This window comes from Aquarana catesbeiana, linkage group LG01 (assembly GCF_042186555.1).
Source record: "Aquarana catesbeiana isolate 2022-GZ linkage group LG01, ASM4218655v1, whole genome shotgun sequence".
Lineage (NCBI taxonomy): Eukaryota > Metazoa > Chordata > Amphibia > Anura > Ranidae > Aquarana > Aquarana catesbeiana.
In genome coordinates, this window is record NC_133324.1 from 279,731,288 (window position 1) to 279,753,149 (window position 21,862).

A 21,862-nucleotide genomic window follows, 5' to 3' on the forward strand; every position below is an offset into this window, starting at 1 on the left:
GAAATTACTGGACTCTGCTATGGAACGCTGTCCCATCATGTATGAGAGGCACTTCACACAGCAATACCCCTGACTCACCCTAAAGGCTGATCACATGACATTCTACTTTTATTATATCCATGAATCCAATCCTGACTGGGTCTCTGGAATGCTTTCATTTTCTCTATTGTTTTGTGCACTCATTAAAATACACATTTTAGGCCTGAAGTATAGTGACCACACACACACACACTATATTATTTTTGAAAGTAGAGACCCTGGAGAATAGAATGTCGGCAGTTGTTTTTGATTCCATGCAATAATTTTGCTCACGTTTATCAAACCCATATTTTCAGTAAACATTCCTGAAAGTTAGTTTTAGTGAATACAGCACAGTATTTTGCCCAGCTTGTTTTTAACCACATGTCTACCAGGCACATTCACCCCCCCCCCCTTCCTGCCCAGGCCAATTTTAGCGCTATCGCACTTTGACAATTGCGTGCTCATGCAGTGCTGTACCCAAATGACATTTCTATCTTTTTCTTGAGACAGATAGTGCTTTCTTCTAGTGGTATTTAATCACCACTGTTTTTTATATATATATATATATATATATATATATATATATATATATATATATATATATATATTGCGCTATACAAATGGAAAAAAGACTGAAAAAGCTTTGGTCAGAAAGCTTTAAAACAGAACTAAACCTTCCTCTCCCTTACAGCCAAGGAAGCTGTCATCTTGGCCTCTGTATAATCTGCAGTTGCCCTAATGCTCTCAACCCATTTAGTTGAAAGCATTAGCAACTGTGACAGCTATTATTCACAGCATGCCTAGTTTTGGAAAATAGGTAAATCAATGGGTTTAATTCCACTTTAAGGGCCAGTTCACAACACGCATGCATTTTTGCGTGTTCCTGCCACCCAATTTATTTTAATAGTCTTCCAAACACACAGGAATGTGCAAAAATGAAGGCAGGTGTGAATCTTCAAATTGCGCCGCAACAAACTACAGTGCTGTGAAAAAGTATTTGCCCCCTTCCTGATTTTTTTTTTTTGCCTATTTCTTACACTTAAATGATTCAGATCATCAAACAAATTTTAATAGTACACAAAGATAACCGAGTAAATCCAAGATGCAGTTTTTTTTAATTATTATTTCATTTATTAAGGGGAAAAAAGCTGTTCAAACCTGCATGGCCATATGTGAAAAAGTAATTGCCCTCTCCCATGCTGAATCATAAATGAACTGTGATTAACCACAATTTTTTGGAAAGCGGAGTTAAATTTCACTTGCCACACCCAGGCCGGATTACTGCCAGACCTGTTGAATCAAAAAATCACTTAAATAGAAGCTGTCTGACAAAGTGAAGCACGCTAACAGATCACAAAAAGCAACACATCGTGCCGTGATCTAAAGAAATTCAAGAAAAGATGAGAAACAAAGTCATTGACATGTATCAGTCTGGAAAGGATTACAAAGACATTTCTAAGGCTTTGGGACGCCAGAGAACCACGGTGAGAGCAATTATCCACAAATGGAGAAAACTTGGAATGGTGGTGAACCTTCCCAGGAGTGGCCGGCCAACCAAAATGACTCCAAGAGCACAGCGGCGACTCATTCAGGAGGTCATAAAAGAACCCAGACCAACATCTAAAGAACTGCAGGCCTCAGGCAAGATCAGTGTTCATGATTCAACAATAAGGACTCTTCCTTACTGGGCAAAAATGACATCCATGGAAGAGTACCAAGGCCAAAGCCACTGCTGACTAAAAAGAGCGCAAAGGCTCATCTCACATTTACCAAAAAACATCTTGATTGTCCCCAAGACTTTTAGGCAAATACTCTGTGGACTGATGAGACAAAATTTAACTTTTTGGAAGGTGTGCATCCTGTTACATCTGGTATAAAACTAATACAGTATTTCATAACAAGAACATCACACCAACAGTCAGACATGGTGGTAGCGTGATGGTCTGGGGCTGCTTTGGAGCTTCAGGACCTGGGCGACTTACCATAATTGATGGAACCATGAATTCTGAGCTCTACCAGAAAATCCTAAAGGAGAATGTCCGGCCATCAGTTTGTGACCTCAAGCTCAAGTGCACTTAGGTTATGCAGCAGGGCAATGATCCGAAACAGCAAGTCCACCGCCAAATGGTTCAAACAAAGCAAAATGTAGGTTTTGGAGGGGCCTAGTCAAAGCCCGGGCTTAAATCCAATTAAGATGCTGTATCATGACCTTACACAGGCTGTTCATGCTGGAAAACCCCCCAATGTGGCTGAACTAAAACATGGGAAGAAGAATGGGCCAAAATTGCTCCACAGCAATGTGAAAGACTCATTGTCAGTTATCGCAAATGCTTGATTGCAGTTGTTGCCACCAAGGGTGGCACAACCAGTTGTTAGGTTTAGGGGGCAATTACTTTTTCGTATAAAGCCAGGTAGGTTTGGACAGCCTTAATAAATGAACCATCATTTTAAAAACTGCATTTTGTATTTACTCGGGTTATCTTTGTGTACTAATAAAATTTGTTTGAGTCATTTAAGTGTGACAAATATGCAAAAAAAATCAGAAAGGGGCAAATACTTTTTCACACAACTGTACATGGCACCATGTTGGTTGCTGCAACGTGTGCACGTTTCCTAGATGCGTGTGGGATGCTATTAACATTTAATGTGTGTGTCAAGCAAGAAGCCGAGGAGACCTCAATTGCGCCAGACCATTAGGACTAGAGTATGTATGCATGTCTTTAGTTTGGATTTAAAGTTTTTTTGTTTTTATTTGCTATTTAATTTTTTTTTCTCTCTTTATTGCGATCTCACAGGGGACCAATAGCCTCCTATTGCTGGTGGCAGGTACTCTTAAAGGAGACATCAAGGGTCTATTAATCCATTAATGTCACACATTGACCCTGATAAAGTTCTCCTACTGGCTCGGCTGCGGGGGAAGGAGGAGGGAGCCGAGCTGCTGACGTAATTCACCACGGCATGGTCTCCTGGAAGTGGGGACAGGGTATCTTTCAAAGACATTAATCCACTAATATCAGATATTGACCCTGATAAAGCTGATTAAGCACAAATCGTGCTTGATCATCCCTGACCACAGCAGCCAGGAAATGATGGCGCTAAATACAGAAGTTGCCAAATACGTATTGATTCCAGATTTATTCACTGGAGGGAGGATCGGTGAATAGGTGTTTGCTGAGCTCCCTGTGCTTTACAGAGTGACAAGTTTAACATTTAACACCTATTTAAAGCGGAGGTCCGCCCACCACTGCAAAAATTATAAGCCAGCAGCTACACATACTGCAGCTGCTGACTTTTAACAATAGTACACTTACCTGTCCAGGGGTCCAGCGATGTCGGCACCGCAGATGATATTTCCATCAGCTGTTGGGTGCTGCTGCCGCCCTTGCCGGTAAGGGAACCCAGGAGTGAAGCATTACGGCTTCACGCCGGGTCCCTACTGCACACGAGTGAGGCACTGCTGCGCTCTCCTACTGGCCCGGCGGCGGGGGAAGGAGGAGGGAGCCGAGCTGCTAACATAATTTGCCTTGGCCGGGTCTCCCGGAAGTGTGGACAGGGTACCTGTCAAAGACGGGTATCCCCTCCCTAACGAAATGTGGCACCGGAGGGGGGAGGAGACAAATGAGTGGAAGTTCCACTTTTGGGTGGAACTCCGCTTTTAAAGTGATTGTAAACCTTAGACATGAAAAGTGAACAAACACATCCCACTATAGTGTGTGCCAGCCTAGTGGTTCCTTTCTGATCCCTCTGCTGTTTGCATGAATCACTGAGAGACCTCTAAGCTGAAACCTTAGCCTCTCAGGAGACAGGCCACCCCCATCCAGCATACATAGAGTGATTTTTCTCTGTGATCCTGTTCAAGGGGGCATGTCCCTTCCCTTCAGTTGGCTATCAGATTTCCCAGAGCTCTGTGCTCTAGCTCTGCAGTGTGTGTTGTTTCAGAACAATCTGAAAAACAAATTGAAATCAATGGGCAGCGCCACTACAGCGGCGTTTTGCAGGCACTTTTAAACCCCCGCTAGCAGCCGAAAAAGGGTTAAAAGCGCCCACAAAGCGCCACTGTAGTGGCGTTGCCCATTGATTTGTAAGCAATTAGTGCCCATTGATTTCAATTTCAGTTCCTAAAAGCACCGCTAAAAATAGCAGTGCTTTACCGCCGACTCCTCAGTGTGAAAGAGCCCTTGAAGTCGTATTAAGCCCAAACACAGATTATATTGCAGTTTACCAATTCTCACAGGTGGTGGCTGCATTCATTTTCACCTTTCACCCAGTAATCTGTTGCTTTTTTTAATAGGGCAAGCTGTCCTCCAGATGTAGCAGTTAGAGGTTTTAGACAAAACTTTTAATACTGACAGGGGTGCTATTAATTATCCGCTTTTATTCATGTAAAACCTTTATCCCAAACTTAAAAAAAACAGTTGACAATGCTGCTCTCCAAAGGTGTCTCTGTGCTCCTTCATCCATAGTGGGACACTTTAATACAGAAGTTGTGTTACTGGCTAGAACACCAGAAAGGGAAAATACCTAAAAAATGTATTTAAAAAAGCTAATGGTAAGCTACATTCTATTACTTTTTTTGGTTTTGGGTTTATTACCACTTTAACCTCCCCTTTCCTCTGTGTATGACCTGTACATTAATTAATATATCTAGTGCACCAATACCAAGCTATGTTAACCCCCTCAATACCAGTATGTTCATTTCCAAAAATGGTGGCAAAAAATAAAATCACCTGGGGTGTCTACCCCCCCCCCCCTTTTTATAGTTAAAATGGAAAAAAAACTTAATGATAATTAAATAATGCCAAAGGAAAGCTCTATCTGTCTCAGAAAAAAAAGATATAGGATTTTATTTTGGTACAGTGTTGCATGATGGAATAATTGTCAAACTATCACAGCACTAAAAACTGAAAATGGTCTGGTAATGAAGAGGTTAAACCACCTTGAGTGTAGCCTGCATGTTAAAATACTCTCATTCCTCCTCATTTAGAAACCTTAAATCAGTGGTTCTCAACTCCTGTCCTCAGGACCCACTAACAGGCCAGGTTTGCAAGATAACTGAAATACATCACAGGTGATATCATTTGCTGCTCAGTGATTGCAGTATTCTAGTCTGCATCTCCCCAAGGTAATACATAAAACCTGGCCTGTTAGTGGGTCCTGAGGACAGGAGTTGAGAACCACTGCCTTAGGCTGGGTTCACACTGGTGCGACACGACAGCCGTCCTACTTTGGATCCGACTTTGCCCTGCGACATGAAGCCGGCATGTGTCCGACTTTCAATGAACGGGGATCCGACTTGGATCCCCGCCAATGCCGGCACTGTGTTTGGTATGAATCTTTAGGGGGGAACTCCGCGCCAAATTTTAAATAAAAAACCGGCATGGGTTCCCCCTCCAGAGGCATACCAGGCCCTTGGGTCTGGTATGGACCTTGAGGGGAACCCCCTACGCCGAAAAAACGGCGTGGGGGGTCGCCCCCAATCCATACCAGACCCTTATCCGAGCACGCAGCCCGGCCGGACAGGAATGGGGGTGGGGACAAGCGAGCGCCCCCCCCCCTCCTGAACCGTACCAGGCCGCATGCCCTCAACATGGGGGGTGGTGCCTTGGGGGAGGGGGGCGCGCTGCGGCCCCCCCACCCCAAAGCACCTTGTCCCCATGTCGATGAGGACAAGGGCCTCTTCCCGACAACCCTGGCCGTTGGTTGTCGGGGTCTGCGGGCGGGGGGCTTATCGGAATCCGGGAGCCCCCTTTAATAAGGGAGCCCCCAGATCCCGGCCCCCCACCCTATGTGAATGAGTATGGGGTACAGCGTACCCCTACCCATTCACCTAGGAAAAAAGTGTCAATTTAAAAAAAACACTACACAGATTTTTAAAGCATTTTATTAGACAGCTCCGGGGGTCTTCTTCCGACTTCGGGGGTCTCTCCGGTTCTTCTCCACGCTCTCCGGATCTTCTGCCGGGCTCCTCCGCTCTCTTCTGCTCTTTTGCCGCTCTTTTGCTAAAGCGGAGGAGCCCGGTCTTCAATCTTCTGCCTTCTGCCTTCTGCCTTCTGCCCTCTTCTCCTGATGTTGACACGACGCTCTCTGGGGCTAGAATGCTCTCTGTGCGCTCTGCTCTGACTTATATAGGCGGTGACCCCGCCCCCTTATGCCGTCACAGTCCCTGGGCATGCTGGGACTGTGACGTTTTAGGGGGCGTGGTCATCACCCGATGACCACGCCCCCTAAAACGTCACAGTCCCAGCATGCCCAGGGACTGTGACGGCATAAGGGGGCGGGGTCACCGCCTATATAAGTCAGAGCAGAGCGCACAGAGAGCATTCTAGCCCCAGAGAGCGTCGTGTCAACATCAGGAGAAGAGGGCAGAAGGCAGAAGATTGAAGACCGGGCTCCTCCGCTTTAGCAAAAGAGCGGCAAAAGAGCAGAAGAGAGCGGAGGAGCCCGGCAGAAGATCCGGAGAGCGTGGAGAAGAACCGGAGAGACCCCCGAAGTCGGAAGAAGACCCCCGGAGCTGTCTAATAAAATGCTTTAAAAATCTGTGTAGTGTTTTTTTTTAAATTGACACTTTTTTCCTAGGTGAATGGGTAGGGGTACGCTGTACCCCATACTCATTCACATAGGGTGGGGGGCCGGGATCTGGGGGCTCCCTTATTAAAGGGGGCTCCCGGATTCCGATAAGCCCCCCGCCCGCAGACCCCGACAACCAACGGCCAGGGTTGTCGGGAAGAGGCCCTTGTCCTCATCGACATGGGGACAAGGTGCTTTGGGGTGGGGGGGCCGCAGCGCGCCCCCCTCCCCCAAGGCAACAACCCCCCATGTTGAGGGCATGCGGCCTGGTACGGTTCAGGAGGGGGGGGGGCGCTCGCTCGTCCCCACCCCCATTCCTGTCCGGCCGGGCTGCGTGCTCGGATAAGGGTCTGGTATGGATTGGGGGGACCCCCACGCCGCTTTTTCGGCGTAGGGGGTTCCCCTCAAGTTCCATACCAGACCCAAGGGCCTGGTATGCTCTTGGAGGGGGAACCCATGCCGGATTTTTATCTAAAATTTGGCGCGGAGTTCCCCCTCAAGATGATCTGAGCACAAGTCGCGTGCCGAAGTCGGATCATGCGAGACGGCAATCCGACTTTGATCCGACTTCAATGATAGTCAATAGGCTGAAGTAGGATCAAAGTCGGACCAAAGTAGTACAGGGAGCATTTCTAAAGTCGGAACGACTTGTGTCGGACCAGTTAGGACGGCTCCCATAGGGAAACATTAAATTTCACACGTCATGCGACATGAGCTCCCAATGTCGGAGCGTTTGTCGGACCAATGTGAACCCAGCCTTAAAGGATAAGTTCACTTTAAAACAAATAATAAATGCCTTTTTTTTTTTTGCAGGTAAAACAATGTGCATTTATTATTTTTTGTTGCAGGAGCCTGGAAAGCATTGCACCAGTGATCAGCAGTTCGCTGATACACTGACAGTGTGCAGGAGACCTGCATGCATCGGCTTACCTGTACATAGCGTACGGGTTAGCCAATACTCCCTGACAAGAGCACTTGATCAACTACCACGGTGCTCCATAGCACGTAATAGTTCACTGAGAACTACAAGCTGACAGCCGCTAAGTATGTCGGGCCTTGTAGTTTATTTAGATACATGCAGTTGTGTGTCTGAATGACGTGGCCGTGTGGGTGGAGCACCGTACGGTCGTGCTGTTTTTCAAACAGTGGCAGATAGTACGGTAAACTTCTCCCCGTACTGCTGCCACAGGGAGGGGTGGCAGCTGCAGCACTGGGAACATGTTAGAACCTAATATCGGGTGGAACATGTAACATGTTCCCAAAGGTGAACTTATCCTTTAACTGCACAGTTCTTCCCAGCACCACACAGGAAAACATTCTGGCCAGGGTCTCTTGCTACTACGTATCGCACTGCTTATCCGCATCAATAAGAGATCTGCCCATCTATGGCATACTACTATAATAATAAAGATAATTTCTCATGGCAATTGTTTATCCAATTATTTTATTCTGATTTCACCTTTACAAACAAGTGGATGGGAGAGCAGTTATTAAAGACAATCGTCATTGTCTTTTTGTATGGTTGTTTGGGTGCCCTTTGAGAGTTGCAGTAAAAAAAACAATAACCTCTTATGTCATCCTGCAGCTTAAAAGACCGATAACTCAGATTCACCATCATGTCTAAGAGCTATAACCCATTTGATGAAGACGAAGACTTAAAGCCTGTAAGCTGGAATGAAGACCCCGCAGAGCAGAGAAGGGAAGAATCGGACAGACCGAGATCTCTGCAGCAAGAAGTGATGTATAGAGCACAGAACACAGTGGACAGTAGTAATAGGTCACTATCCCTCATGTATGAATCAGAGAAGGTTGGGACGGAAACTGCTGAGGTGAGATCAGTGGGGTTCGCCGACACAATATTGTTGTTTTCTAATAAAATATGGGGGGGGGGGGGGGGAGTAGTTTAAAGGGAATTACAGTTCAAAATCCTCTAGTTGTGAGAACTCCTATTTATTTAGTTATATTATGTTTTGATTTTTACACTAGATATTGTGTGGGGGACCAAATTAAGAAAGAAAATCAGATTGCTAAAGTACTCTTAAGTACAGAAATATTTACATGTCGTGACTTGCATCATATATCTAAAAATATTGGTGTCATCAGGCAGAACAGGAAGCGAGGGAAAATCTACATAATTACTATGTGTTATCCTATAGGGCAGAGGAAAAACTTTTCAAAGTGGAGCAGCCAGCCATTAACCCGTTCATTGCCAAGTTCTGCGGTCCATTTTTATCCACAGGTGGCCAGACCAGTTATCCCATTTTTCACTCTCCTCCCACCCCACCCCCCAGTTTTTACTTTACAGCTTTCAGACTTTGTAAAATACCCTGCAAATCATACATTTCCTGAAAGCAAAGGAATGGTAGAATTAAAACATAACTGTACACTCGCCTGGAATCCAGCGATGCACCGCCCCCAGAATTAATTGCCGGCCTCTAACATCTTCGGGGCAGCTGGCTTCCGGGTCTTGATTGGCAGCTGCTGTCCTTGGCCAGGCTGAGATGACGTCACTCCCGCACAGGCACGGAAGTTCCGTCAGCTTCAGCAGTGTGCATCTTGCTGTACAGGGGCTGACAGGTAGGTAATTAGCTTTATTGCAGAAAAGACAAAGCATGTCTGTTCTGCATTAAAAATCCTGCCTGTCCACACATTTACATTTTGGAGCTTAAAGATCCACTTTAACAGATGGTGTTACTGGTTATGTAGATCCCTGAATAGTTGTGAAAATGTTTATCAAAAGCAATTATATTTGCGATTAAAAATACACTAAATAAAACATTATTTCCATTCACAAACACAACTTACAAAATTCCTCATAAATCTAAAAGCTAAAACTGTATTGAGTTAATAAATATTTGTAAATTTTTAATTATTTCTTTTTGCAAAACCAGTGAAAATCACAGGTATGCAAAACTGTAAATCAGGAACATATGATAAAAATCTGGAGGCGGGCTTCCTACCCATCTGTTCTGGTAAAGCCCAATCCACAATGTCACGTGTATGCGCTGCATTGGTGTGCATTGTGGTAAAATAATTCAGGTATACATTGTATTGCAATGCAGCACATTACAATGCAAAGGCAGTTTGCTGCAATGCGCTGCCTTAAATATAGTTGAATAGATGTAATAAAAAAAATCAAGCACTGCTGGGCATTCTAACAAAACTCTGCAGTGCTTGTGAACAGCACACACGGGTTATGTGCACCACAACATGTGCCCACTCATGTGAACGAGCCCTTAGTGTGTTGGTGCACTGCAGTTTGTGTGTGTGTGGGGGTGGGGGGGGGGATGGGTGTGTGTTTAAGCCTTATTTACATGGCTGCAAAGCGCCATGCGACATCAAGAAGTAGCACATTTCTGTGCCCAGAAGCCTGGAGCCACAGATCTTTGCTTACAGCCACGGCCAATAGCCTTTACAAATCAATGACCGACACCATAATTGTACACATGTAACAGCGGATCTGAGCGATAATATGCATATAGAAATGTATGAGTGGCCCAGTTTGCATCCAGGATGTGCACTTAAATGCGTACAGCCACAGCATCTGTCAGCCTGCCATTGGTTTGCATCTTTATTGGGGGGTTTTTTCTGCCATTTAATTTTGGGCAAGTTTCTGAACGGTGACAACAGTGCACTGTGCCTTTCTAATGTATGTTGAAATGGCCACTTGTAGTATCTATCAGTAGTCTTGGTTTTACGATGGGCAAAGTAGGAGCGCAGTTGGAAGACAGGGTCTGAGTGTTGCATCCTTTGTGGCAGGTTGAAAGCTACAGATTTACAAATATTTAAACTTGACTTTTGACGTTACCATGTTAAAGGATATATGAAATCTTGGTGATTTGGTTTACATATTCTTTATTTTTTTTATTTCTATGTTCAGGAACTAATGCGTCAGGGAGAGGCCTTAAAACGCACAGAAAAAATGGTGGATAAAATGGAACAAGATATGAAGATCAGTCAGAGGCATATTAGTAGCATAAAAAGCATTTTCAGTGGTTTCACCAACTATTTCAGAGCCAAACCTGCTGAGACACACCCACAAAATGGAGCATATGATTACAAGGCTAGCAACAAGTAAATCACTCTTTCTTCTGTTTGCCTGTAGTTTAATGAACTCCTTATCTAATAATCAAATCTTTTTAAAATATGATCCTGCCATAACTGAAAGTGTCTTTACACTGTAAATACCAATATTCTAAGTGCAGTTACCTATAGCTGCCAACCAAAGTTAATCTGGTATTGGTCTAGCTTTAGCAAAGTAAATTTCAATTGGCTATGCATTTAGGAATTCACACTTGAATAAAGTATTTTGTAAAGTCATATTTCCAAATCATCATATCAGACCTTACACTGTTTTTAATTTATGCATAGTAGGCAAAAAGTTTAAAACTGTAAATACCTTTTTTATTTTCTCACTTTTATTAAGGATTGGTTCCTTTTTTTTCTTTAAGCTCCAGGAACCGGGACAAAAACTTAATAAGGCTAGCTTCACATCTGAGCGGGTGTGGGAGGGCTTGTAATCACACGCCTTCCCACACCGGCAGAGAAAAATGTGCTGTTGCTTAGAAGATGAGTGGGGGTATTATTAATCCTACTGGCAGCCCCACGCACTATGCGGTTTCCCTGCAGCCGCACTTTTGGGAAAAGTGCACAGACTCTTTACCTGTTTTTTTGGGAGATATAGCAGCCCATTCAAATGAACGAGCTGCTGTTCCCGAGCAAATGCAGCCACCGGAAACCATAGATGTGAACCGGGCCTAGGTAATTTTGGTTCTGTTGACATCTTAGCTCCCCAGGAATTTTTTCACTCCGTTGGAGACCTTTTGGGCATCCTTGGGCTGTGATTCTAGCCAGTGTCAGTGGCTGCAGTAATGTGTCTTCAGTTAGCCTGACATGCTTTAGCTCAAAAGGAGGAAGAAAAGATGCAAACTGACCATGCTGAAGGATGGATTTGCTTCTGTATCTAGCATGGTCGTTAGAAACAGGAAAACATTCTTCCATAAAAGGGACTGGCATGATCAGGTGTTTACTGCCTTTTTTCTTATTTCTAAGATTAGCGTTTTTTTAACTTTGTTGAATATAGGGGGCTTCAACTGCACCTCCGGACATGTTAAGAGGGGTGTACAATAGTTTAGTTTTCATAAATATGCGTTGTATCAATGCATGGTAAAACTTCGTACTGTGCGTGAATGAGCTTGCAAGCCCAGAGAAACTACAGTGCTCAGAACTGGTCAGGCTCAAAATGGGTAAAAAGTACCAAATGAAAAATTGTGGAAAAAGATTGGTAAATGACTATACTGATGATGTGTACCAACGCTGTTAAAAAAGTTTGCATAGGATAGCCCACAGTGCTAAACATAGCTAAATCTAGAAGCTGCAGCTAGTAGACCAGAGAAGGGCGCTCGCTTTCCAATCACTGGAACTGCAATCTGTAATCAACCCAGGGTCATATATTTTGTTTTAATGCTACACTATGGGGTTGTGCTACTGTTTTTGTTATCTTAACCATGCACTACATTGCATGATTACTTGTGCAGTGTGTGTCTTGCGGTGCTTTTTTATTTTGATTTACACCCCAGCTCACTGTAATGCCGCGTACACACGATCGCACATTTCGACAACAAAATCCATGTTTTTTTTTTCCTTCGGATGTTGGTTCAAACTTGTCCTGCATACACACGGTCACACAAATCTTGTCGGAAATTCCGATCATCATGAACGCGGTGGCGTACAACAGGTACGACGAGCTGAGAAAAATGAAGTTCAATAGCCAGTGCGGCTCTTCTGCTTGATTCCGAGCATGCATAGAATTTTATGCGTCGGATATGAAAGGAATTTCCGACAACGGATTTTGTTGTTGGAAAATTTGAGATCCAGATGTCAAATTTTGTTTGTCGGAAATTCAGACGAAAAATGTCTGCTGGAGCCTACACACGGTCGGAATTTCCGACAACAAGCTCCCATTGAACATTTCCCGTCGGAAAATCCGACCGCATGTTTGCGGCATTAGAGAAGCAGCCAACGTACTCGCACAATTCTCCTGTGTCAAAGTCAATAGTAGGATCTTGGCAAAGCCCCTGTCAGTGGGCATGCAGCCCACTGTGCTCCAAACCTTTTAAGAGTCTGTAGCACAGTGGGCTGCACAATAAGTGTTGGTGGGCTACTTGTTGGGTCTAGTTGCTCGCTTATGGATTATTGCAAGCATGTTTAAATACTTTGAAATGAGCATTCAGCTTGCACTTTAAAGCGGGAGCAGAGGCCCAGAAGATACCTGGAGCACAATGGACCACAATCTAAGTGATAGCAGGCCGCATGCAGTCAGCTTGTTGGGCACCAAGGTCATAGACAATGCAGAGAATGAAAAGGTGGTTAATGAGGGACAAAGCAAAGCAGTCCCCCAACTTTCATGAGTATTGCTAGATGTGCTGCACTCCATTCAGCTACCAAACCAATATGCAAAACCGGCTAGGTGGTTTTTATACATTGTATCACGAGGAGTGACAGATTGGTGCTGATTTACTAAAACCGGAGAGTGCAAAAAATTTGGTGCAGCTGTGCATGGAAGCCAATCGACTTCTGAATTCGGCTTGGTTAGTTAAGTTTTAAAAAAAAAAAAAACCTGGAAGCTGATTGGTTTCTATGCAGAGCTGCACCAGATTTTGCACTCTCCAGTTTTAGTAAGTCAACCCGATACTGTCAGCCATCATACAGTAGTGATTGTAAAAAGGACGCTCTGTGATTTGTTTTATTCAAAGACAATATGGTATGACCACCTACTCTATTCCTTGGCAGGGTGATATCTACAGTGTGTATCAACCCCCCCCCCTTTCCAGATCAGGTCTAGATAATGAATACTGAACATTTCAGTATTTAAAGCTGACTTTTTTTTTTTTTTTTTTCTAGATTACAAGAAGCAATTGCAAGCAGCAAAGAGCAAGAGGACAGATATCAAGCTACTCATCCAAACCTCCTGAAACGTGACACATTGGGTATGTTACAAAACAACAAGACTGATGTGATTTGTTGGTCCAGTAAGAAACCTTAGAATGTGATGGGGCAGTCTCAAAATCCACTGTTGCTGTCATAATGTGATAATTGCGCTCCCAGCTTCAGTCTGCGCAGAGATTTTCCAACTCCCTGGACAACAATTTTATCACCAGCAGACGACTATAAGTGATCATCACTGGGATCAGTTAACTCCGCAGTTATCCCTTTACACACCAAACTGTAGCCACCACCACTTGTTTAAAAGGAAATGCACACCCTTTACAGACTCTTGTAGCAATTCTAAACTTTAAGAAATGTCTGACCCTTGCTGCCATGGCACACAGGAATGAAACATAGTTTAAATTATTGTAGCTTTCTTCAGAAGAGGATATATATATATATATATATATATATATATATATATATATATATATATATATATATATATATATATATATATATATATATATATATATATATATATATATATATATATATATATTTATATTATTTTTTTTTTTTTTTTTTTTTTTTTTTGAGATTCAACTTAAAAGAGAAGTATGGGTTTTTTTTATTTTTTTTTTTTTTTTAAGAATCATACTTGCTTACCTAGGTGGATGCAGCATCAGTCCCCCGGCGCCTCTATACTGAGAACTGAGCGATCGAACACTGCCGATCACTCGGTTCTCACAGCTCTGTGAGCAGAGAGCTGCTGACTGTCAGTCACAGCTCAATGCTCTGCCTCCTCCTCGCTCACTGGAGCGCTGGGCTGTGGAGGGGACGGGGACATCCGGCTCAGGCTCTCAGCAGCTCGCTGAGAGCCTGAGCTGGGTGTCGGTCCAGGGATCTAGAAGATCCCGACTCCGTGGTCGTAATGATGCGGAGCCTGGACCGACTTCTTTGACGTCAGCAGAGGGCGGACTTCAGCCCGCTCTCTGCTGAAAATGGGTAACAGGAGTGCAAAACGAACTGCACTCCTGTAATCCATAGGAGAAGTACAGCCAAACAAGCTTTCGCTGTACTTTTAACAATTTTAAAATTTCCTTTAATTGAAAAGAAATCTGCAGGTCTTTACAGAAAAATTATAAAACACAATAGCATTACTAAAATATATAAGATTAAAAAGTGAAAAGTACTCGCAACGTTCACCTGATCGTTCCTTTCAGCCTAATCTCACGGTTTGTTACTGATCCCCTGCTATAGCTTGAACTGTTTTTATTAGGTTTACAATGTCCTGCTTTGTGTTGGATGTGTCTTAAAGCAGAACTTAACTGTATTGTCAAGCGTCTGAGGTAGCGAGCCCTTGTGGATCGCCAACTCATAGTTCCCCAGAGCGCAAAGTCTAAGCCCCAGCCTGATTCCTCAGCAGAGCCTCTGATGGTGGGGATGAGCTTGCAGTAAGCTGAAACCAGATCATGGCCCCCAGGTAAGCCCAGCTGAGGATGCGGAGAACACTTGCGCGTGCAGAATTGAAAACAGAAGGAGAAACGTGAAATACTGGAGTCTGAGGTCAGGACAGGCAGCAAACAAGTAGTGGGTTAAATAAAGCCGGGTCGGTACACGGGTAGTCAGGCACAGGATAGACAAGTAATAAGGCAAACAGGAGCTCCGAGAACTGTGAACTTGCTCGGGCAAGGAGCACAACACTGAGCACATGTATACAGTATATAGGGGAAAAAAAAAGGAGGTGACTCAGGAAGAAATAGAAGGGAAAAGGATATAAATCCACAGTGGAGCAGGTGACGCCAATAGGTGAACAGAGAAGCCAAGCAACACATGTGAAATTGAGTCACAGATCTAGAATAACACTGCAGTAAGGATGTATGAATTTCACAAACAGAAATCTGCAGGCTAGATTGTGACATGTATCTGAACACCACAAACTAAAAACACTATTTAACCACTTAAGCCCCGGACCATTTGGCTGGCCAAAGACCAGAGCACTTTTTGCGATTCTGCACTACTTCGCTTTAACTGACAATTGCGTGGTCGTGTGAGGTGGCTCCCAAACAAAATTGATGTCTTCTTTTTTTTTTTTCCCCACAAATAGAGCTTTCTTTTGGTGGTATTTTTTTACCTCTGCTGTTTTTTATTTTTTGCACTACAAACACAAAAAGAGCGACAATTTTGAAAAAAAAAGCAATATTTTTTACTTTTTGCTATAATAAATATCCCCAAAAAATATATAAAAAAACATTTTTTTTTTTTTCCCTCAGTTTAGGCCGATACGTATTCTTCTACATATTTTTGGTAAAAAAAACGCAATAAGCATTTGGTTTGCGCAAAAGTTATAGCGTCTACAAAATAGGGGATAGTTTTATGGCATTTTTATTAATAATTTTTTTTTTTTTTTTTTTTTTTTTTTTTTTTTTTATCGAGACTGCAACAATGGCAGACAGATCGGACACTTTTGGTGCTTTTTTGTGACCATTCACATTTATACAGCGATCAGTGTGATTAAAAATGCATTGATTACTGGGTAAATGTGACTGGCAGTGAAGGGGTTAACCAGGAGGGGGCGCTGCAGGGGTTAAGTGTGTCCTAGGGATGTGTTCTAACTGTGGGGGGGATGGGCTATTTGTGACACAACACTGATCACCGCTCCCAATTACAGTGATCATTGTCAGTGTCACTAGGCAGAACGGTGAAATGCTTGTTTATATCAGCATTTCCCCGTTCTTCCTCTCCGTGAGACAATCGCGGGTATACCCGCGATCACGCTCATGGAGCTTGCGGCAGGGTCGCGCGCTGCCGGCAAATTTCATCCGACGTACCTGTACGCCCATTTGCCTGTCCGTGCCATTGTGTTGACGTATATGTACATGCGGCGGTCGGCAAGTGGTTAATGAGTTGGCGACCTTAGATTGTAAGTTCCTTGAGGGCAGGGACTGATGTGAATAAGCAATATATATATGTGAATCGCTGCGTAAATTGACTGCGCTATAGAAGTACCTTAAATAAATAACTTTTGAAAATTAAAAATGCAACTCACCCAATCATCTGTCTCCATGCTTTAGTAAGCAAGGGCAGATGTTTTATGTAGTATTCACTTTCAGGAATCTATGTGCCCTTAGGTCAGGCATGCAAGCAGGAGGGTGTGGTTAGCTGAGAAAACCATCCTCCAAATGAAATAAAAAATTTTAAAAAATGCCCATGAGGACTCCAGGGATGTATGACATTATTTTAGCCTAGGCCAGAAACCAGGAAGCCAACTGAAGAAATGTAAACCAAAAAAAAAACAGTTTTAAACAAATATATGCACATTCAAAAGTAACTAAGTGTTTTTTTTTTTTTTGTTTTGTTTTGTTTTTTGCTTAGGAGATAGAACACAATTCTCGCTGCGTCAACATCATCTTTCGCATTAAACAAAAAAATTGGGCTAACTTTACTGTTTTGTTTTTGTTTTTAATTCATTGAAGTGTATTTTTTCCTGAAAAATTGCGTTTGAAAGACCACTGTGCAAATACAGTGTGACATAAAATATTGCAAAAATTGCCATTTTATTCCCTAGGGTCTCTGATATACAGTGTGTATATATATATATATATATATATATATATATATATATATATATATATATATATATATATATATATATATATATATATATTAGTGAATTAGTGTTTGGGGTTTCCAAGTAATTTTCTAGCAAAAAGTACTGATTTTAAGTTTGTAAGAAACAAGTGTCAGAAAAAGGTTTAGACTTTAATAGAACAAGGTTGTGCAGCAAAGTTTGGTGTACGTGGATCTGGTAAGCCAATTGGTCTAGTGCCTGAAATACTAATGTGATGCCTCCTTGAATGCTGCTCCGCTCCTTTCCAAGCTTTACTTCTCTGGGGTGGTGCTTCGGTGGGTGCTTTGGATCAAATGTTGGTCTGCTGGTCACACTTCTAAAAAGGCCTTGGCAGATCTGCCATTCCAGGGAGACCGTCTCTTCATTTCTACCTTTGCATGACAGTATCAAGAGCCTCACTGGAGGCAACAGTACCTTCCTCCCACAGACCAAGAAGGCTATTGAACTTTTTCGTTCCCCTGGCTCCTCGGACGAGGTTTCAATGGCCTTCAAGGACCCAGCAAATGGCGCCAAGCGCTCCTGGATGCACAAGTCTACCAAGCAAGGGCAAGTCCTCTTTTGTATGAAGTTTTGTCCCCACCCTTTTACAGGCAAGTGGGTCTGGTTGTAACAGGATAGAATTTCTTTCTTATCTGACAGGGAAACTTTTTCCCTCCCAATCTTTTGCCTTCTGCCATCATGCCTTTTAGGCCCTGTGCAGAGCAGTGCAGGATCTGCTGTGCCAAGGAGCAATGGGTCCTGTGCCCAAGCTTAAATGGTTCCGGAGGTTTTTGCACCAGCGTGTTCACGGTTCCAAAAAAGGATGGGGTTCACCCGATTTTGGACTTGGCTTTGAATTGCTTTGTGCAGGTGCAGAAGTAAAACATGGAATCCATGCGTTCAGTAGTGTGTTCTTTTGATTTCCGTAAACATCCAAGGATGCATACCTCATACCTGCACATTCCTATCTACGAGGGACATCAGCGGTTACTTTGCTTTTTGGTGGGGTACACAAATTATCATTTTGTGCCGCTCCTCTTCGGGTTAGCCTCAAATCCAGGCTCTGGGTCTTATGGTGTCTGCCTTCAAGGCGGTCCCATATCTGTAGTTCTGTATGAGAGTTTTTCAGACAAGTCTCCTGCTTTCCTGGACACCCAGATTCATCTGGGCCAGTCAACGAGGGCCTCCCTGCTCTAATGGCTCCAGTCCCCCTCCACTACTCCCCATCACTGAACAGTAGTCACTACAGATGTATGTGTATATGTATATAGATATGTGTGTGTGTGTGTGGATAGATAGATAGATAGATAGATATCGATATTCGCTACCTTACATTGTAGCAAAGTGTAATTTCGTCAGTGTTGTCACATGAAAAGATATACTAAAACAATTTACAAAAATGTGAGAGGTGTACTTACTTTTGTGAGATACTATAGCTATCTATCTAATGATTATTTTATTTTTTACTAGTAATGGCGGTGATCAGTGACTTATAGCGGGACTGCAACGGACAGTCTGACACTAACTGACACTTTTATGGGAACTGGCTAACTGCAACTGACCTCAGCAGTGACAATACAGTGATCAGTGCAAATAATATACACTGACACTGTACTAATGGCTGGGAAGGGGTTAACATCTGGTGCAATCAAAGGGTTAAATGTGTGGCTGTGTAAAGTGTTTACTGTGTGGTGCTTTTACTAAGGGATGTGCCGGTTTTTAGTCCCATCACCGCTGTCAGAGTGCTTTGTGTTTACAGCAACCACATTGCTGACCTAGTACAGCACATCTACACAGAAAACAAGATAGTTTAAAACTTTCTTTCCTAGATTTGATTAACTAAACTTATTTTTCAAAGAAAATTTTTTTTTTTTTTTTTTTTTTTTTATAATAAAAGTACATTTTCCTTTTCTTGTAGATTCTAGCAGTAATGTGGGTGCAGCAAGTTCTGGATATACACACAAAAACCAGTTTCTTCAAGACTACCATAAGAAAGTTGATGATAATTTAGGTAAGTTGTTTCTTTTGCACTAATATGATTCTGTATTGTCCTTACAGTTTATTAGCAATTCAAGAATAAATTAGTAATATAAAAAACGTTTACCTTTTTGGAATATTTGTGACTGAGCCAAACACTATAACAAAATGTTTGAGAAAATGTGTGTCAGTTCAGTCTTTTCACTTACCCAAGTAATGACCTAAGTAAGACTTGCCTAAGTAAAGAAAGTTGTTTAAACACCCACATATTATGTAACCTAATCGCATCTCTATTCCAGATGACCTGTCTCTTGGCTTAGGTCGGTTGAAAAACCTTGCCATGGGGTTACAGTCTGAGATTGATGAACAAGATGATACAATTGGTCGTTTGGGAGGCAAAATTGATAAACTGGACTTGAACATCAAGACTACAGATAAACGGATTCGGGATGAACTTTGAGAGTATCTTAACATATGCACTCCAAATCATTTAAAATGTAGCTCTTTGCAGGTTTTTATACAGCAGATTTTCATGTCTCTTGGTTTTTATAGCTTTCAGCTGGGGACAGAACACCTAGCTGTATCCCCAATGAGACTGCATGCGATATACTATAAATACTTATGATGTAGTATCCATGAGAGGCTTTTCCATGTATAGGATTTATTTATTTGAGGGCCCAATCGCACCACATGCCTTGGGCTGCATTGATCAACACCCTAAAGCAATGAAAAACTAAAATTCATGGTTTCCAATAGCCTCAGTTGACCATCATCACAGCATGTCCACGCAACAGGCGCTGAAACAAACGAAAGTGGTGTTAATCCAGCTTTAAGGATTTGGAATGCATAAAAGTTTTCTGTGTGTACACGCAATGTACTTTAAATTTTATAGAACAACATTTTCTTGTTAGTGGAGCAAATACAGGAGCCTCTTTGATGTTCTTCCATACCTGCACAGTGAACCTTTTGTGGAACACGTGATATCCATGAATTCAGATATTGTTAAAACAGATATTTACTGTGTATTGTAATAAGCTGTTCTACCTATTAAGTTACTTTATCAGTAAGGCTGGTAACTCTTATGCACTGGCAATCTGTAAATTTGCAATAGGTCATATGTGACATGTTGACCTTTGCAACAAATGTAAACCAATTTAAAATCCTACATACCAGCTCCTGCAATAATCTATAATCAAGAACAATTGGGGAAGTCTGATCAGTTATTGGAAACAAAGCTGGAAGCAGAATAGAAATCACCCTTTCATTTAGACCGCAGCAGCCAGTGGTTATCTAGCTACCGTAGGACTGCAACAATCACTGCAAATAGGTCTGCTTATTTTAAGTGTATCTCCAGGTGTATTTTGCTGTCTGGTTCCCTAGTATGAAAATTTCTGCTTTCCTCCAGCCAGTGTCACTGGAATCAAAGTGGTGAGAGTAATAAAGACCCAGCAAAGTTCTACCCTTCCTTACTAAAAGAATGTATTTATTTTTTTTATTTCTACCCTTGTCCTCATTGGAGATTTTTCCTGTCTCCTTGACCGTACTGAAATTTGGACAATAGCCAGTGGTTATCATCCAGCTACTCTAGGACTACAGATATTTCTACAAATCTGAGACATCAGTCTCCTGCTTTCTTAAAATGTAACTCCAGATGTATTTTGCTTATTGTGTTATGAACATTTCTGCTCACCTCAAGCCATTGTCACTGGAACAGAAATGTTAAGAGCAATAAAGAACAGACAAAGGTTCTAACGTTCCTTACTAAAAGAAGGTGTTTTTAGTGCAACATTTTTCCCCACGGGATTTTTCTCAAATCGCCTTCCAGGACAACCTTGGAGAGGGCGCAGCTCCGCCCATTTTTCAGGAAATGCATGCAGCCTTTAAATCCCTCCTCTTCCACCATGGCTTCAGTTATTGTGTCTTCTCCGCCATGGTGGAAGCGCATGCTGGAACCAGGGAGCTGCGCTCTCTCCAAGGTGGAGGGTGTAGGCTTACCGCTGTGTCTTCTTGCAGTGACCATGCCAGCAAATCCCCCCCCCCCCCAACAAAGGGGATGCAAGTGCCCGCAGGAGGCACAGCTTCAGTGTGCCCGGGGTCCGCTGGCATGGTTCTGGTGGCTGGGCGGGTGCCACTGCTGGTCAGCGGCATGTCCCGCATGTCGGTTCCGGGTCCCAGCCGGTGGGTGACGTCATGTCTGCTGACATGGCTTCCTGTGGGGGCGTGGCGCTAGTGGTTCCAATCACCTGGAACGCAGAGACCAGGGGGGCGGGTCCGACAGGCACTTCTGGCCCTCGTTGATGACACCGGGACCAGGAGAATTAAAAAACCAGATGGTTTCTCAGTACCCCGCTGTGTTCTCTGCCAATGATGGAGGAGAGACTGACAGCCACGGCGGAAGCAGGTGCCCCAAGCACCGGTCAGGCCCAGGTAAGAGGGGTACAGTGGTGCCTTTATTCTGATCCATATGGGTTTATGTTTTGCTGTTTTGTTGGATCCTCCCTGCAGGGAGCCTGTGCTGCATGGTCAGAGGTTACTTCATTCGCACCCTGCAGTGTGGACTGGATAGTTGCTGTTGATTGCACTGCTCAGGGCACTGTTTCCTTTCTGTCTGGTGGTGGTCTAGCTGTGCACTAGGCATTGGCAAATTATTATTATTATTATTATTATTATTCAGGATTTATATAGCGCCAACAGTTTGCACAGAGCTTTACAACATGAGGGCAGGCCGTACACTTACAATACAAATCAATAAGGAGG

At 43.2% G+C, this 21,862-nt stretch overlaps 1 protein-coding gene across 3 annotated transcripts in view; it reads left to right on the forward strand.

The window, feature by feature from the left end:
* The window catches only part of SNAP29 (synaptosome associated protein 29), a 54,237-nt gene extending 33,384 nt beyond the window's left edge, over window positions 1-20,853 (forward strand). For all 3 annotated transcript variants that reach the window (XM_073629112.1, XM_073629109.1, XM_073629103.1), the window contains exons 2-6: window positions 8,174-8,417; window positions 10,469-10,662; window positions 13,492-13,577; window positions 19,047-19,139; window positions 19,405-20,853. In XM_073629112.1, coding sequence (XP_073485213.1) covers window positions 8,205-8,417; window positions 10,469-10,662; window positions 13,492-13,577; window positions 19,047-19,139; window positions 19,405-19,565 — 747 coding nt within the window. In that variant the 5' untranslated portion in view covers window positions 8,174-8,204 and the 3' untranslated portion in view covers window positions 19,566-20,853. The remainder of the gene's footprint in view (window positions 1-8,173; window positions 8,418-10,468; window positions 10,663-13,491; window positions 13,578-19,046; window positions 19,140-19,404) is intronic.
* The last annotated feature ends 1,009 nt before the right edge of the window (window positions 20,854-21,862 follow it).